The 18,978-nt window shown below is 41.8% G+C and overlaps 2 protein-coding genes across 4 annotated transcripts in view; one reads left to right on the top strand and one right to left on the bottom strand.

The window, feature by feature from the left end:
- Nucleotides 1-235: 235 nt before the first annotated feature.
- Nucleotides 236-16,558, top strand: LOC114358316 (ATP-binding cassette sub-family F member 3). Of its 2 annotated transcripts, XM_028312249.1 has the most exons (14): nt 236-332; nt 1,064-1,167; nt 1,401-1,506; nt 1,994-2,162; nt 2,942-3,156; nt 3,633-3,896; nt 4,231-4,431; nt 5,959-6,075; nt 6,424-6,489; nt 7,705-7,878; nt 9,225-9,399; nt 13,550-13,730; nt 14,374-14,594; nt 14,980-16,558. In XM_028312249.1, exons 2-14 carry the CDS (start codon nt 1,095-1,097, stop codon nt 15,136-15,138), a joined length of 2,121 nt encoding a protein of 706 aa, XP_028168050.1. In that variant the 5' UTR covers nt 236-332; nt 1,064-1,094; the 3' UTR covers nt 15,139-16,558. The 2 variants fall into 2 exon arrangements, with proteins under 2 accessions (XP_028168050.1, XP_028168051.1); XM_028312250.1 differs by lacking the exon at nt 6,424-6,489 and having other exon boundaries at nt 5,959-6,141.
- Nucleotides 16,497-18,978, bottom strand: part of centrocortin (cerebellar degeneration-related protein 2-like) — a 31,524-nt gene continuing 29,042 nt past the window's right edge. For both annotated transcript variants that reach the window (XM_028312248.1, XM_028312247.1), the window contains exon 6: nt 16,497-18,463. In XM_028312248.1, the coding sequence (XP_028168049.1) occupies nt 17,066-18,463 (1,398 nt within the window). In that variant the 3' untranslated portion in view covers nt 16,497-17,065. The remainder of the gene's footprint in view (nt 18,464-18,978) is intronic.

Genomic DNA, 18,978 nt, shown 5'->3' with positions numbered 1-18,978 from the left:
AAAAATAATATTGGTATTGGACCACTGTGTCAATAATTTCCCATAAAAAAAGCTGTGCCACAAATATGCGTTTTTGTAAAGTCTGGAGCATAACCGTTACATTAATTGTAGAAGACGGTATTAGTCTATGATTATTTTTCATATTTTTAGGTTGCATGCATTGGCAAAATGACACCAAATGTCATTGTGACAATTTAACACCACGAATCAATTTGTTCATTCCATTCGCTCATTCATTCCACAGATTCATTCACACAATTCACAAATCAATGAGAGAATCTTGTGCTGCGTATGAAAATAAATGTTAAAACTTTAAGTAATTGAGCAACTTGGTTCTAAACACAGATATGGATAGATGCAGCATGTGTCAAAAATTGTATGAAGCCGAGCGTGCCACTTTTTAAACGTCATTAGTGTCATTTTAGCGAATTTTAGTGATTGCCGCAACGTAAAAGTAATCGTATCATCGTACTGCATTTGCAAAGTCATCGAATGATATCGTGTGACTCGATTCGAAAATTAATTAATTCCGACAAAACTGATAATTTGTTAAATACAAAACCAAAAACATCTTTATTTACCTTTTTAAAATAACTTAATTCTTACAAATCGTCAAATCTCGTTATTTTTTTTACCCTACCAGCGTTTTAAGACATAAATTTGTCAAGTGCATGAATAGGTACATGGATCAGTGTGCGTCTTATTGTTATGAGTAAGTACGGTTCCTTGGGATCGGTATGAGTGCACCACATACAGGGACCATGGTTTTAACTCTTAAGAGTACATCGCAGGATATTGTATTAAAAACAATGCTACTTTATACTTCTTCTACTGCTACTTTATTATTAATTATTTGTTACTTGTGATGTTATTTACAATTCTCAATCCGTAAATAATTTCTTCTTTCTACTGTGTTCGTACTACTATCCTCGTAAAATCATCGTAACCGATTGTTGTAATCGGATTACATGAACATCACTCGACCATGTATGTCCATTTGGACATATCGGAATGGCACGCTTTGACGATCAACTTGCTGTATCTACTCTAATCCATATCTGTGGTTCTAAACCAAGTTTGAAAAGCTTAAAAATATGGCCCGTTGTGGTGACTATATCAAAAGCCAATTTCCGCTGATTGACGACGAGCTGAAACAATATGTTGAAGGTATGTAAGGTTATAAACTCTTCACGGAATAAAGATCTTAAAACAATATTCGATTTGATTTGTAGAGTAGATAAGCCTTATGAGCGGCTTTAATTAACATGATCTGTTACACGCCTTTATGTAGCCGCAGTCAAAATACACTGTGTCTACTTAATTTTATTTAGGACTGATTTTGGAACCTCCCTTTTTCTGTTATTGTTGTATGTTGTACATTTTCTCAAAATCTGCTTCAGATATTCTCGACAATAGTGCGGGTGAATTTGAAGACACTGAAGAGGTTTTCGAAGCTGTAGGAGAGGTCTTGCAAAGCATTTCACAGAAATCAGAAGCAGATATAAGGTATCTATCATAACACCTTTACTTTTCTCTTTATTATACACTAGCGATCCGCCCCGGCTTCTCACGGGTGCTAAGTATACTTAAAAACCTTCCTCTTGATCTCTTGATCTCAATCTGTTAATAAAACCACATCAAAATCCGTTGCATAGTTTCAAAGATCTAAAAATACATAGAGACAGACAATGGAAAGCAACTTTGTTTTATACTATGTAGTGAAGCGATTACTATTATAATAATATCACTGTTTTATCATACCCAATTAGACTTTGCTTGCTACTATCCAATTGAGTTTAATAAACCAGCGATAATGTCATTGTCTTAATATTTATTTCATGATTATCAATATCCTTTTTATAATTGTTTCTGCAATTTATGTCAGTATAATTTTATAGAATGTCTTTTTTACAGTTCCAGTTATATTCTGATAATTAGCAACTTCAATTTTATAAGCATTCTGGAAAAAAAGGTTGTTCAATTTTGTTTTCAGGGAAATATGTGAAAAGCTTTTACATATGCTACAGCCAGAAAAAACTGGAAACAGTAACGGGTTAACTAAAGTATTGGACGCGCCTATTCACTTGGCATCGATGACAACAACTCACACTGAAACCGATGATCTCAAAAGCATCTGGCTGCAAACTAGGGACGATAGCTTAGTAAGTAATCACTAAACGCTTAAAACTTGCTTTGAAGAATGTTTTGAAAAAAAGAACACAAACTTCAAGATAGGTGTACAATATATTATATCATTATGTAATTAGGGATTGCAATCCGGTCCGGCGGATCCGGTAATCCGGCGGATCCGGTGTGTTTTTGGACCTACCGGATCCGGTAAGTCGGCACCGGATCCGGCATAAAGCAAAAAATACTCGAACATGAACTGGGAAAGTCGAGCGCGCGCGTATTTGCCAGAATTTATAAGTACAAATTTAAAAGACTGTTGTTGATTTAAGTCTGTGTAAATTATTAATAAGAGTTTAATAGTATTATTACTTAAGTACTTTCAGATACTTACATACAGCAATAAGTGAGAGTCAGACTGATTACTAACTTTATTATTTAGAATTTTCATAATTTTAGTACAAATAGTACGTACTTACCAAAAATTATAATTCATACCGAAAAATATAAATAAAAGTGACTTTATTTTCCATAAATACGTATTTTATTTTTCTTTTTATGTATTATTATCAAAACTAAAAATCACTAAATACTAGACCAAGTAACTTTGCAATCCGGCCGGATCCGGCCGGATTAGCGTCAACCCGGTAAAATCCGGCCGGATTGAAAATTATACCGGATTGCAATCCCTATATGTAATCCTCATGGTCTTAATTATGGTTTAAATACAAAAAAACATTTATTAAAGGATTTGAAATAATGTTTAAAATGTGGTTGGAGTATGTTATTAAATGTTTTATGTATTGATTTTCAGAAAGTAGACGCAAAGAAATTAGAAAAGGCTGAGGCGAAATTGCAACAGAAACAGCAAAAACAGAAAGACTCTAAAGCTCCCACTGCTGCGCCTGTGTTGCAAACGGCTACAGCGTCACAGGTTACGTCTAAAAAGGACAGCAAGCTAGAAGCAAAGGGAACCAACCGCACACAGGATATTAGGATAGAAAACTTTGACATTGCATATGGGGACAGGTGAGTTCATATGATTTACTTCTCAGCACCAACCCATATGTCCCAAAGTGGTAGTAGGGCAAGCTATATTTGGGATGTGTATAAGTGACACAGCTTATGACCTCTTACTGTGGAGGAACACTATGTTTTCGAAGCTGTAGGAAAAGTTCGAAGAAGAAGATAAGTGCCCTGTGGGGTTACTCCGAAAAAATTTCCAATGTTGCCATCTCCCTTACGCAAAGTGGCATGCCAACATTAGGGACAGTGAGAGATAGTCCCGAAACTACGGAAACGGCGTTTCGGAGTAGCCCTGCTGGGAAGGGCCCATATACTGAATAAACTATTTGATTTGATTACTAGTCACTGTCTTGGCTGGGTACAGCCTGCTTCTGCCAGTGACTATTACAAAACTAATTCACTATAACTTCTGCAACACATTAGCTCATAGCTTAACACAAAATTGGTATTCTAAAGAAATCTTTACTTTATTTTTCCAGAGTGCTATTACAAGGAGCTGACCTGGTTCTAGCCTGCGGACGTCGCTACGGCCTCGTAGGCAGGAACGGACTCGGAAAGACGACACTCCTCAGAATGATTTCAGCTAAACAATTGAAAATACCTTCTCATATCTCCATCCTACATGTGGAGCAGGAAGTAGTGGGAGACGATACAATAGCGTTACAGAGCGTTTTAGAATGTGACACGGTTAGAGAAAATTTGTTGAGGAGGGAAAAGGAAATCACAAATGCTATCAATAATGGGTAAGTGTGGTCTTTTATTTATGATTTCTTTCATCAGCTGTTGCCAGTAGGGCACTATAACATATTTTGTTATGCCAAATATTATTCTTATTGGAAATTATAACAATGTCATCTTTCCTATTTACAGTGATGTAGATCTAAAATGCGCGCCGCGATAAGCGGTTATCACGCCATTTTATCGATTTTGCCCATACATTTTGACGTCGATAAAAGTTATCACAGCGCGCATCTTACGCCTGCTGGCGTTATTAAAAATGAACCCTAGCACAACTTATTGAGTTTTTATCGAACAGGCAATAGAACATGTAGGTTTAATAACCAAAAATCTTTCCAGCTCAACCGACCCGAGTCTCTCGAACGAGCTAAGCGAAGTGTACGCTCAACTAGAGAACATCGAGTCGGACAAGGCTCCCGCGCGAGCTTCTATCATCCTCAGCGGTTTGGGTTTCACGCCAGAGATGCAGGCGCGAGCTACCAAGACCTTCTCCGGAGGCTGGCGCATGAGGCTCGCGCTGGCCAGGGCGCTGTTCTCAAAGTGAGTTACAAATACAGGGTGTGTTTCTCAGCTGGGAACATCGAGGCAGACGAGGCTCCCGCGAGCTTCTATCATCCTCAGTGGTTTGGGTTTCACCACGCCAGAGATGCAGGCACGAGCTACCAAGACCTTCTCCGGAGGCTGGCGCATGAGGCTCGCGCTGGCCAGGGCGCTGTTCTCAAAGTGAGTTACAAATACAGGGTGTGTTTCTCAGCTGGGAACATCGAGGCAGACGAGGCTCCCGCGAGCTTCTATCATCCTCAGTGGTTTGGGTTTCACGCCAGAGATGCAGGCGCGAGCTACCAAGACCTTCTCCGGAGGCTGGCGCATGAGGCTCGCGCTGGCCAGGGCGCTGTTCTCAAAGTGAGTTACAAATACAGGGTGTGTAGCTCAGCTGGGAACATCTTTAAATAGACTTCGGACGCAGGTTGGCCGTAGTAAGGACAATCTGGTCGGGTGGGGATTCTTGGATGGCCCAAACATGGAGTGCAGGTGCGGTTTGTTCCCCAGTCGATGAAGCACCATGATGTCGTGCCCTGAGTGCCCGGGCAGTTGCACGTAGGAGGATTTAATGAATGCTGCTGACAACGCAACTCTTGTGGCGAAGTTTTATGCTGACACTGTGTAGGTTTGTTGTCGACACGATAAGTAGAAGAAGCTGGGAACATCGAGGCAGACGAGGCTCCCGCGAGCTTCCATCATCCTCAGCGGGCTGGGGTTCACGCCGGAGATGCAGCGAGCTACCAAGACCTTCTCCGGAGGCTGGCGCATGAGGCTCGCCCTGGCCAGGGCGCTGTTCTCAAAGTGAGTTACAAATACAGGGTGTGTAGCTCAGCTGGGAACATCGAGGCAGACGAGGTTCCTGAATAAGTATATGCTAGTATGCATACTCGAGAATTTCAGGAGAGCATTGTGGATCCAGCAGAGTGAAATAAGACCACCCGTGGTACCCAATGTTCCCGCGGATGACGAAAGAGGCGGCTAAGGGAGAAATATGCGAATTGCGAACATCAGGCCTCCCTTATCTTACTCGCAAGCATGGGGAGTGTTAGCTTTATCCACCCGTTTGTATAACTGTTAATGCAGTTTTCTGACCCAAGGCTAATATGGATTTCAATGTAACACTTGATTTAATATTCAGACAGTCAGTGGCGGCTTAGCACGGGTTGGCACCCGGGGCGATCACCCCCCTCCCCCGTAATAAGCCCCGTAATAAGCCCCGTAATAAGCCCTAAGGCACCCCCTGGTACCCCAGGATTTTGGGGTTAGATTCGAAGATTGAAAGACAGTCGCACCCCCCCGTATCATGACATAGACCGCAGATTTGCCAGGCAGATGTGCCAGTGAGTACTAATCTGCGCGACTTGTGTCACCCCCTGATGCTTGGCACCCGGGGCGGACCGCCCCCACCGCCCCCCTTTTACGCCGCTACTGCAGACAGTATCTAGACTCGAGATAGGCTTGACAATTAACCATAATAATATGGGTTACCTCATCTGTACTAAAACCTTCTCTTTTTGTCTCCAGACCAGATCTGCTGCTACTGGACGAGCCGACCAATATGTTGGACATCAAGGCCATTATCTGGCTGGAGAACTACCTACAGAGCTGGCCCACCACGCTGCTTGTAGTGTCTCACGACAGGAACTTCCTGGACACAGTGCCCACAGATATCATGCATCTGCACACGCAGAGGATAGACACGTACAGGTGAGTTGTAGATTTGTGTGTGAGAAATGTTTTTTGCAAGGGTTTAGATTGGTATAACAAATAATTTTAGCAAGGAGAATACACGCTACTCGTAGTGTCCCACGACAGGAATTTCCTGGACACAGTGCCCACTGATATCATGCATCTGCACACGCAGAGGATAGACACGTACAGGTGAGTTGTAGATTTGTGTGTGAGAAATTATTTTTGCAAGGGTTTAGGTTGGTATAACAAATCATTTTAGCAAGGAGAATACACGCTACTCGTAGTGTCTCACGACAGGAACTTCCTGGACACAGTGCCCACTGATATCATGCACCTGCATACACAGAGGATAGACACGTACAGGTGAGTTGTAGATTTGTGTGTGAGAAATTATTTTTGCAAGGGTTTAGGTTGGTATAACAAATCATTTTAGCAAGGAGAATACACGCTACTCGTAGTGTCCCACGACAGGAATTTCCTGGACACAGTGCCCACTGATATCATGCATCTGCACACGCAGAGGATAGACACGTACAGGTGAGTCATAGATTTGTGTGTGAGAAATGTTTTTTGCAAGGGTTTAGGTTGGTTTAACAAATAATTTTAGCAAGGAGAATACACGCTACTCGTAGTGTCCCACGACAGGAATTTCCTGGACACAGTGCCCACTGATATCATGCACCTGCATACACAGAGCATAGACACGTACAGGTGAGTTGTAGATTTGTGTGTGAGAAATGTTTTTTGCAAGGGTTTAGATTGGTATCCCAACTAATATTATAAATGCGAAAGTAATTCTGTCTGTCTGTCTGTCTGTCTGTCTGTCTGTCTGTTACGCTTTCCCGCTTAAACCTCGCAACCGATTTTGATGAAATTTGGCATAGAGATAGTTTGAGTCCCGGGAAAGAACATAGGATAGTTTTTATCCCGGTTTTTGAAACAGGGACGCGCGCGATAAAGTTTTTCTGTGACAGACAAAATTCCACGCGGGCGAAGCCGCGGGCGGAAAGCTAGTAATAAATAATTTTAGCAAGGAGAATACACGCTACTCGTAGTGTCCCACGACAGGAACTTCCTGGACACAGTGCCCACTGATATCATGCATCTGCACACGCAGAGGATAGACACGTACAGGTGAGTCGTAGATTTGTGTGTAAGAAATTATTTTTGCAAGGGTTTAGGTTGGTACAATAAATAATTTTTGCGAGGAGAATACTGATTTTGATGATGATGAACTGGTTATTAAATCCATACTGTCAATGCAAACCATCCACGCTGTATCCGTATGTTACGTCGCTTTAGCTCCTAGAATAAGGGAAAATGTACCAAATTCCCAGCCTAGAAAGCGAAAGTTTAGCTATTGTGAATTTGAACTTGTTTTATACCACATAAGAACGTCCTTTATTGTAAGCCTAGGAGTCGCGCCGCGATAAAGTTTTTATCGATTTTATCCAGGGTTTTTATCGATTTTGCGTGATAAGCCCATACCTTTGTCGTCTAAAATCGATAAGATTTATCATGGCACACATCCTAGCCTGACTGGAGTCATATAATCCTAAACACGACCTAATTTCGCAGAGGCAATTACGAGCAATTCCACAAGACGAAGACTGAGAAACACAAGAACCAACAGCGCGAGTACGAGGCGCAACAACAGCACCGCGCGCACACGCAGGAGTTCATCGACCGCTTCCGGTACAACGCCAACCGCGCCTCCTCCGTGCAGAGCAAGATCAAGATGCTGGACAAGCTGTGAGTGTCCTTTTATTAATAACCAGCGGGGGCAGCTAAAGTACGGTCGCCGAGCACGTAGAAATTCGTCCAATGACCCCAAGCTACCCATCCCTATCGCTCGCGCGAAATTATATTGTCGCGACTGTGCGACGGGCGGCCGCAGTGATTGTGCGAGCGCGAAAGCAATATAACTATGCGCGAGCGATAAGGATGGGTAGCTCGGGATCATTAGACGAAATTCTACGTGCTCGGCGACCGGAATTTAGTGGGCTATGTGGGACCCTCCCTACCAGAAGGGTAGGGCGAGTACGAGGCGCAACAACAGCACCGCGCGCACACGCAGGAGTTCATCGACCGCTTCCGGTACAACGCCAACCGCGCCTCCTCCGTGCAGAGCAAGATCAAGATGCTGGACAAGCTGTGAGTGTCCTTTTATTAATAACCAGCGGGGGCAGCTAAAGTACGGTCGCCGAGCATGTAGAATTTCGTCCAATGACCCCAAGCTACCTATTCCTATCGCTCGCGCGTAATTATATTGTTGTCGCGACTGTGCGACGGGCGGCCGCAGTCACTGTGCGAGCGCGATAGCAATATACTTACGCGCGAGCGACAAGGATGGGTAGCCCGGGGTCATTGGACGAAATTCTACGTGCTCGGCGACCAGACTTTAGTGGGTTATGTGGGGCTCTCCCTACCAGAAGGGTAGGGCTTGTACGAGGCGCAACAACAGCATCGCGCGCACACGCAGGAGTTCATCGACCGCTTCCGGTACAACGCCAACCGCGCCTCCTCCGTGCAGAGCAAGATCAAGATGCTGGACAAGCTGTGAGTGTCCTTTCTTTAACCAGCGGGGGCAGCTAAAGTACGGTCGCCGAGCACGTAGAAATTCGTCCAATGACCCCAAGCTATCCATTCCTATCGCTCGCGCGTAAATAGATATCTCAAGATTATTGAGTATTCAAGTCACACTGATTTCGGAGGTGAAACCGGAAATTTTGGGAGATCTCTGTATGTTAAACTATGCGGGAAAATGACTGTGACACCGAAGTAGACACACAGAAAAACTAACTGAAATGCGTGTTTAAATGTTTACACTATACGTCTCGATCAATTTTCCGTATAGTGCAACTGCGCCATACAAATACATAAAAGATGCACGTGCAATCTCCAACTTTGGGCCATTGTAACTTTTTGCAGTGATGACAGCATCGTATAATCGTGATGGTATTGGATGAAACGCGCGTTTGTATCACAGCAAAAAAGTCGCGTTGTATAAAGGCCTTACATAAGTACCTAGTAGATTTCCAGTGTGTAATCACTGGCGGTACACAACATTACATAACTCTTTCTTTCTCATTTCCCAGCCCTGAACTGAAGCCTGTTGAGAAAGAGATAGAAGTGGTTCTCCGGTTCCCTGAGACGGAGCCACTGTCGCCGCCGATCCTGCAGCTGAACGAAGTTGGATTTTACTACTCAAAGGATAAGGTCATATTTACCGATGTCAACCTCGGCGCTACACTCGACTCCAGGATATGTATTGTAAGTTATTATTCTACTAATCTAATTCTGTTTCGTTCTGCAAAATTTATTGTGTTGACTTCAAGAAGTAGCTTACGTTCGTATTCACAAACATTACTATGAGGTCTCACAGTGCGCGTGGATACACAGAGTGACACACGAATCACAGAGCTCTATTTAAGAGCCATTTCACAAAAATATTCCGCGCGAATTTAGCTACAAACTGTCAACGCAACGACAAAAGAGTAAAAAGAACGCCGAAATGGACAAAAAAATCTTGAGCCGTGACCGTATTAAGACTTGATATAAGTTATTAATTTTAAGGTAGAATAAGGTATTAAAACATGATAAATTAATTTAAAATTTTAATAGAGTTTATTTAGTCTTTTAAAGATTTTTATACTTATTTCGATTAATAATGAAACACGAATAGGTATAATATGTAAAATATATTATATTAAGTACAAAATAAAGACAGTCACATAGTGAAAAAAAATCTGCCCCCGTGCAGCTCCATCATCGGACCCTGGATATCATTTACCTAGACGAAGTATTCGTCAAGGCGAATTACACAAGCCCAAACTCCATAGGGTTCTATTGTTTTGTTATGGAGTTGCAATGGAGGTGGCCATTGCAACTCCTCCAGATCCATTATCAGACAGAGCTAAGAAATAAATAAATATTATTATTATTTAACAAATAACTAAAATAAATTCATCTTACTATCTTTCTTCTTACTGTGAATGTATGAACACCGATTCGCGAAAAATGTTTTGTATTGTCGTCACGCCGAGTCGCAGCCAAATAGTATAAAATAATAGAACAAGTTTTAGAAATACAACTCGGCATTCCACTTTTACAATATGCCCACATATTGCACGTAAATAAACAACATGAATCGTAGGTTGTTTCCACCCTTGTCATCTGACACATGAAATAAACTCCTATTGTATTATAGATATCGAAGCCGAATCGTATATAATAATAGAATGGGTTTTGGAGATCACTCGGGGTTCCACTTTTATAAAATACCTACATATTGCATAAAAATAACACGAATCATGAGTTTTCTTTTCACCATTTACATCTGACACGAGATAACAAACTCCTATCTCCATGACTACCGTCGTAGTCTATGCCAAAGACTACAATATTTTAAGCAAGAAGTTTCAAACCTTAGCGGCTACGGTAACCCCTGGGCCACATACATCATGATAACATTCGGTCGACACCGGAACGAAGTCTTGCGATTATGCAAAAAAGCATCGTATTCTAGTGCGGCTATATCACGTTCAACCGGGATTTTAATTATATTATATTATACTAAAACGTTTGTTTTTATTTGTATAGAGAACAATAGTGTCTAGACAAACCTAAAGAGGATTTAGGACGCTATTTGGATCAAATATGTAATTGCTCAATAATGAATAATAAATAAATAAATACTGTCAATATCTTTTTAGCTTTTAACGCAAATCTAGTCTTCAAAGCAGTTTAATCGATTTATTTTATTTTCAAAATCGATATTTTATTGTCTATGATGGCCGCAGGAACATCACTATACATGGACTCCCAGCAATAAAGTACGGTAATGCCTCGTACAGATTTTATCGGCAAAAATTATGGAACTTGATAGGTTTTAGACCATGCCACGCACCAAAACGTCCGGAAGTTGTAATAGTATTATAGAATAAACGTTGAAAGACTTATTTATTTAATTTTTCAATGCTTAAGTGTCCATTAGAATGAAAGTGTGCTTAATGTATTAAAAAAAATAGAAAATAATTATGATGGGTTAATGTTTTTGGGCGGTTTTTTAGGCGGTTTCTGACAATGTCCTTTGCACGAAAATGTAAAATGGCTCTTAACGCTGTGCGTTCGATTTGCTGCTTCATTTAAGCAAGAATCGTTTGGGAATACGCGCATTTATTAAGCATTGTTTTCGATAAAACGTCGTAGCTTGTAGTTTTTGTGCAAAGCGGTAGCAAGCAGCCGTTCATCTTCTTATACTTTATAATAAATATTAGTATGAATGTTAATGTATTTCTCATGATGAAAAATTAATCCCTATTTTGTTTCTGAAAGTGGACTTTTTTTATTCGTTACATTTTGTATCTTTGCTGCAACAATGTTACGGTTCTAGCTAAGCTGTCAGAACATTAAGATCGATGATTGTATTAGTATTACTACAGAACGGATTTGGACGAAAAACACGTTCGTTGCATGAACTATAAATTTATAATGATGAACGATTAAGAATTAAGTTGTTTTTCACGCAATCGAGGTCTCACGCGTCTGATAGTACATTGTCGTCGTCGTTCGTCGTTTCAGCCGAAAGACGTCCACTGCTGGACAAAGGCCTCCCCCAAGGATTTCCACAAAGACCGGTCCTGCGCCGCTTGCATCCAGGTACTTCCCGCGACCTTCACCAGATCGTCGGTCCACCTAGTGGGAGGCCTGCCCACGCTACGTCTTCCAGCTCGTGGTCGCCACTCAAGAACTTTTCTGCCCCAGCGGCCATCAGCTCTTCGAGCTATGTGCCCCGCCCACTGCCACTTGATTTTAGCGATTCTGCGGGCTATGTCAGTCACTCTGGTTCTCCTACGGATTTCTGATTCGATCACGCAGGGAAACTCCGAGCATAGCACGCTCCATCGCTCTTTGGGTGACCTTGAGCCTTCTTATGAGGCCCATAGTAAGCGACCACGTCTCAGAGCCATACACCATCACTGGCAACACACACTGGTCAAATACTTTTGACTTGAGACACTGCGGTATTTCGGACGTGAGAATTTCGCGAAGCTTCCCGAACGCTGCCCAGCCGAGTTGGATTCGACGATTAACCTCTTTCTCGAAGTTGGACCTACCTAACTGGACTGTTTGTCCCAGGTATACATAATTGTCAACAACTTCGAGTGTAGTGTCTCCAACCTTCAGAGGAGTGGGTACAACACGGGCATTTACCCAAGAGCTAGACTGACCCGACACTACACCGAAGATATCCCGGACGTCAGCCTGTACGAGATTAGAATGGCTCTCAAACAGCTGAAAAACAACAAGGCACCGGGTGATGATGGAATCACGGCTGAGCTTCTGAAAGCAGGCGGAACGCCGGTACTAAAGGCTCTTCAGAGGCTGTTCGATTCCGTCATACTTGAGGGAAAAACGCCTACGGCATGGCACAGAAGTGTGGTGATACTTTTTTTCAAAAAAGGCGACAAAACCTTGTTGAAAAATTATAGACCCATCTCACTTCTGAGCCATGTCTACAAGCTCTTTTCGAGAGTCATTACGAATCGTCTCGCTCGCAGGCTCGACGACTTCCAGCCTCCCGAACAAGCCGGTTTCCGAAAAGGCTTTAGTACCATAGACCACATACATACGCTACGGCAGATTATACAGAAGACCGAGGAGTATAATCAGCCACTTTGTCTGGCGTTTGTGGACTATGATAGTACATTGATGATAAACAAAATAATAAAATATAGAGCAGCTATATTTTTACTTTTAATTCGCGCATCCCAAACACTAGTTGATAAAAAACGATGAGTCCAATCAAATCGTTTAACCGAGACAATAAATCGATTATAAACTCGCGTGTTCTGCAATTATTAATCGGTGTTACACTTACGAGTACGTATCAATATCGGGACCGCGGTTTGTAGACCGTGAGAAAGAATTTACAATGAATCAGCGACATTGAAATGCCTTTAATACGCTCGCGTGACTCATTCCACTCGAAATATTGTTCAATTAAATCAAAACTGTACACTGTTATGCGGCGCGTTTTATAACGGCGCGGCGTCGTTAAAATGTAACGTTTTTCGTATAATAAGTTTATTTGGTGAGATCCGTGTTTGAAGATGAATGACGTTCTGAATGATTTCTGCCTGCAATCCGTTCGGTGCCAATGATTGCAACCACAGGCAGTTAGCGCAACTAATTTCTATGTATATTGTAGGGCATTTTTAAATGCGGCAATATTATAGGCTGTAGATGCAATTATAGGCTGTAGATGCAATAGACTACTATTTCATGAAAAGGGGAGATACATTTGATACATCAATTCTACCGATCCTAAACAGACACATTATTTTTTTTATTATTTTCCACATGCATTGCACAAAATGAATGCCATTTTTTAACAGAACTGTGCATTTGTTTGTCCCAGGTGGGAGACAACGGCGCCGGCAAGACGACGCTTCTCAAGATAATAATGGGCATCCTGTCGCCCACTTGTGGGATTCGCAACGTGCACCGTGGCCTCAAGTTCGGCTACTTCTCGCAGCATCACGTGGACCAGCTCGAGATGAACGTCAACTCTGTGGAGCTACTGCAAAGGAGCTATCCAGGTAAAATTTAAAAAAAAAATGTTTATGCCTCAGCTACAACTTTTTGTTTCGACAAAGTCCTAGAGAAGCTGCCATGCCAACGTGCAATCTCGCTTATTGTAACAGCGTTCAAAATGTAACGAAATAACTTTATTTATTAAAAACATGAAAAGACAACAACAGGAAGTATCATACACTCCAGATTGAAACGGCATATAGTGTCCCTACACTTACAGTGAGATTTGGTGATACCAGATGAAAGAGATTCATAGGAATTCCTTCTGTTTAAAAGACAAGGATCAAGATACATCATCTGAATGGCTTATTGTGTTGACACAGACTGCCAAGTTGCAGATCTCATTAAAAAAAATTATAAACATTCAGTGCACCTACCATGAGTTTACGTTAGGTGTGCTCGCTAGCGAGTACGTCAAAAATCTCTATGAAGATTTTGTTTCTTGAAAGTAGCCGCTAGGGGCGCTGCACAATATGTCATACAATTAATGTCATTTTTTTACGTAGTCGCTAGCGAGCACACCTAACGTAAACTCATGGTAAGCACACTGGTCTGTGTTTGCAATTTAGGTTTAGGCTACAACTATTAGGTACAAGTTCTTCCTTACCTTTTTCAACTTAGAGTAGAAACTTACATTCCTATTTCCAGGCAAAACAATCGAAGAATATCGGCGGCAACTAGGCAGTTTCGGTGTGAGCGGCGATCTGGCCCTCCAGACTATCGCCAGCCTCTCAGGAGGCCAGAAGTCCCGGGTTGCCTTCGCCAGGATGTGTATGGGCAACCCCAACTTCTTGGTACTCGACGAGCCGACCAACCACTTGGATATTGAGACCATTGAGGCGTTGGGGAAGGCGATTAATAAGTATACGGTGAGTTGTTTTGGATGTCGTTGTTGCATGTGACGTAGAATAGTCAAAATAACGATTACTGGTATATGAGTCGTGAACGGTAGCTGAGATATACTTACTTCTGTCAAAATGTGACCCATGCATAAGATTTAATATGACAAAGAGAACTTTTATCTACAGTGGCGTCAACCTGAATTTTTATATTGCGAATTTGAAGCTTCTTCCAGTATCCGTACAATATTTTAGTTAGAAAAAGATATTTTACGGCCTTCAGACATGAAAAAAAGGTTCAAAACACGATGGCAGTATGGCAAATGCATTTAGTATTTAATTCCAAAAACACCTGTTGGTCTATCTAAGCAGCCATCTCGCGCGTTAAAGATATTCATTACCAAACAATCCGCAGGGTGGAGTGATTCTCGTGTCTCACGACGAGCGGCTCATCCGCATGGTGTGCAAGGAGCTATGGATCTGCGGAAACGGCTCCGTCACCAGCATAGAAGGCGGCTTCGACGAGTACCGCAAGATCGTCGAGCGGGAACTACTGGACGCGCAGAACAAATAGGCAATACACATCGCATATTGATGAGAACACTGTCACTAGGCAAAATTGTATAACAGATATCAGACTACATTTTGTTCAAAAGAGCGTCTTTAACAATATTGTACAGCAACAGAACATCAGGCTATGCATTTACGTTCCAAAATAACATCTATTTCATCCGTTGTCCTAGGTAAGCGACGGAACGTGATATGAATCGACGCGCCGCGACGTAATGCGACCAATACTTCTCGTGACTTGTTTCATACGCATGTAGCGTCCGTGTGCAATCATTAACCTAGCACCCTCTAAAAAAATCTTTCTTTCTTTCTCTAGTGTGCCAGTAAGGCCAGTGGCATACGCACACCCTGCGTAGGTAAAATTTTCTCTGCATTAATGCGCCTTTGTTCTATACAATGACTACTTGACGTTTTTGCATTGCGTCGTGTTGTCGCGTTTGTCGTTCCCCTAAGAAAACGGAACAATGACAAGATGATGAGAGTAGCTTAATGTGCTGTCGACTGTACTTATTTACTTATTCCAGTAAGAGCGTATTACGTCCCCGTGCTTGAAAGATGACACTATTATCCAAAACAAATAATTTCAGTGACAGTCTTCTTATCAATGTGGGACATGATAACCATTAATATTATTATGTATAAAGTAATACTAAATTATATTGTTGTAATATATAAATGCGGCGTTTTATTAGTTCTGTTTGGGAGTCGTCGATTCGGTTTTTGAATGTAATGCGAATAGGAAATACTTACACGATTTAGAGTAAATTTTTTGACAAAAAAAGCATACGTAGGAGAAAATTTTATGAGAATTCAAAAACATATTGGTGACATTCAAAAATCGTCTCTTTGACCAGTTACGCAACTAGATTGACCGTCTGGGTAGTCGGGATTGTGGGTTCGAATCCCGACGGGTGCAATGCGATGAGCTCGAACGTTAAATAACGTTAGATCCGAAGTCGAGGACATTTTAGCATTTATATGAATTTATTTATTTATGTTTATGTGTTATCTAGCCGTCATATTAGCTTTATTTATCTTGGGGCTAGGTTATAAGTGTGATAGTTGGATCAATTTATGAAAACGTCTCGCTGTCGTATCTGAAATTGATTTCAACGTAGCATAATGCATTTTAGTAGGACTGTATTTATCATGACCAAACAATTAACTGTGTATCGACCTCTCTTATTAATACTAGTTTCTTATTGTATTCGTAATCAAAATAAACTTCAAAACAATAGTATCGATATTTATTGCTTTCAATTTGTAATTTTCTAAGCCAATAAACAAAATCATTTCGAAATCAGGAAATGAAAGACTGTTATTGATGCAAATTTTTATTTATACCTTCAACCTTTCTCTGTCTGCATTAAATAATTTTAGCATACAATTCCATACAAAACCTTGAGTACTCGCAAATATCCATGGCAATTTAAAAAAATATAATTAACTTAAAAAATGATATTTACAAATTAAAATTCAAAATACATAATATACAATTATAATAGTGACTAAATAATGACAGAACGAAGTTAATTAATAAAATCATTCAGTTGTTGCCAAATCAAGCTATTGCAGTACTCAACTGATGCCTTCTGGGACATACAATGTTCATAAATGCAATCTCTATTGTTATTGAGAAATGTGTACTGTAATCGGAGGGAAGTGTGAAATAATTAAGTTTGTATTACGGATTGTCGTTCGTTGATTTGATACATAGATAATATGTATTGTATTATGCGGTATACAATAACTATACCTGCTAATATTATGGCAATTTATTATTCTGAATAATATAGGTACAAATTAAAAGTATCGCTAGCAGATCACAAATACATACTAATCTAAAGTACTTATGTCCAGTTGGCAAAGACAAATGGCGTTTGAATCACGTCTCTTGCTGTCTACAAGAGGGGTCGATTTAATAAAATAATTTATTGATGCTTCTTGCGCCTCGTTTTAGTTTTATCGGCGTTTCTTAACACTTCAGCGTAAGAAAGCTCTAGTTTCCTCAGTTTGTGGATCTCCTGGGACGCAGTGCTCTGCTTTATATCCCAGGAATCGGTTTCTGCGTTCCACCCTTGGTATATTTTTCCGGTCCGGCCGCTCGCACTGGGTGTGGGAGAGTTCATATTCCTGTTGTAAAATTGCATCGTGGATCCGTTCCACTCGCTCTCTGCTGCCCTAACAAGGGGGCTCGCTTCGATGGGTCTGTAGTCCCTTCGCTTCTTGTTCGAGGACTTCTGGTAGGTGATCTTAGGCGGCGACGGGAACACAGGGGAGTCGGCGCCCTGGCGGTCCTGGCTGTGCTTGCGGTTGCGATGCCTGGACTTCTTTCTAGTGGCCGCGATATACTCCAGCGGCTGTCGCACCAGCGGTGTAAGAACGCGCTCCTTATCCTTATCCGATTCTTTGTCCTTATCCTCCTGTTTTTCCTTCTTGGACTCCTCTTTCGGTTTCTCGGTTTGGGAAACTTTGGGCGCGACCTTTTCCACTGGTTTGTTCTCCTTGTTGTACTTTTTGCTTTCGACCGCCTGTTTCTTGACGGGCTCGGGAGCCGGGGTCTCTTTCACTTCCTTCTCCATCAACGTGGGGGTCTCCGGGGCCGTGATATCGGACACTGGAATCGACTGTTCAGACATCACAGACGAAAATACGCTCTGGGTGTCATCGGTGAAGTTGCCGGGGGCTTCTTCCGTAGCGGGGGTGACAGGTGGGACTTTGCCCGCTGTGGTGTCGTCAAGAAGGGGCAACTGTTCCCCTTCGTCCTTGTTCTCGGCCGCCTTCTTGAGGATCGTGAAGATCTCCTTGAATAATTCGCGGTATTCGGGCCTGTTACGGAAGCGGCTGTCCATCGGGCTGACGTCATCGTAGATGCTGAAGCGGTAGTCCTCGCCGTCAGCGATGGTGCAGAGGAAGGAGCCGGGCCGCTCGCGTTCGGTCTGCGTGGCCTTGTTGCTGGTCTCGTCGGAGAAGCCAGAGCTGGAGGTCTCCGCTTCGGAGAAGTCTGGGGTTTGTATGATCTTCTTCCGCGAGGTGGGTTCGGTCTTCTTCTGCTGAGTGTCCTTCTGGGCTTCTTCCCCGTGGCCGCTTTCTTCGTCGGTGTCCTTTACGCTGAACTGGGAGAAGTCGCCCGAGGTCTGGAGCTCGTCTTGGAGGGACAACGGCCCGGAGGGGTTCTGCGCTGTCTGCTTGTTCTTCCTTATATTCTTCACCTGCGACAGCTGGACTTCCAGCAGAGCTTCGTACTTCTGCACCAGCTCTCTGTAAGGGTTATCGTGGCCGTCTTCTTTGTTTGCCCATATACCCTGGAGTAGTTTCTCCTTAGCATTCTGTAAAGTATTTAATGAAAATATTAAAATCATGTAAAGGTTGATGCATGCGTGATTCTTTAATAATGTATGTGAAGTTAAATGCAGTGATTCGTAAGAATGTCATGTCTATGGATAAATATTAAAGAAACGATTTGTGGATGGATTATTCTGGGCGAATCAAGTGTACGACAATTTATTAAATACATTAAATGGATTTAAATAACTTTTGAAAGAATGGTAGTTAACGTTGTAGTAATATTAGTCAAAATACACCCATTACTCCACTGTACATAAATTACGATATTATTATGATATAATACACACAAGATAATAAACTTATTATGAATATAAATAATACATCGGATCACATACATACGATTATTCTGAGTTAGTCACGAATCTGTTAGTAACTTCAATAATTATTTATGTTATATTTTATACCAGAACCGATAATACATGCTATTATGAATGATATGATTGGTCTTACACCAATATATAGGATAGATATCTGAATGAACCGGTGACCGCCACCA

Source organism: Ostrinia furnacalis, unplaced genomic scaffold (assembly GCF_004193835.3).
Source record: "Ostrinia furnacalis isolate ACB-3 unplaced genomic scaffold, ASM419383v2 OfSCF3843, whole genome shotgun sequence".
Taxonomy (NCBI): domain Eukaryota; kingdom Metazoa; phylum Arthropoda; class Insecta; order Lepidoptera; family Crambidae; genus Ostrinia; species Ostrinia furnacalis.
The sequence above is the reverse complement of the archived record's forward strand: the minus strand, read 5'-3'. Positions and strand labels throughout refer to the sequence as shown.

What these genes read in the sequence shown, in the direction of transcription:
- LOC114358316 (XM_028312249.1), top strand. Translation starts at nt 1,095, where the DNA reads ATGGCCCGTTGTGGTGACTATATCAAAAGCCAATTTCCGCTGATTGAC. An exon ending in GACATTGCATATGGGGACAG is followed by an intron (nt 3,157 to 3,632) that starts GTGAGTTCATAT and finishes TTATTTTTCCAG; the next exon opens with AGTGCTATTACAAGGAGCTG. An exon ending in CAGAGGATAGACACGTACAG is followed by an intron (nt 6,490 to 7,704) that starts GTGAGTTGTAGA and finishes CTAATTTCGCAG; the next exon opens with AGGCAATTACGAGCAATTCC.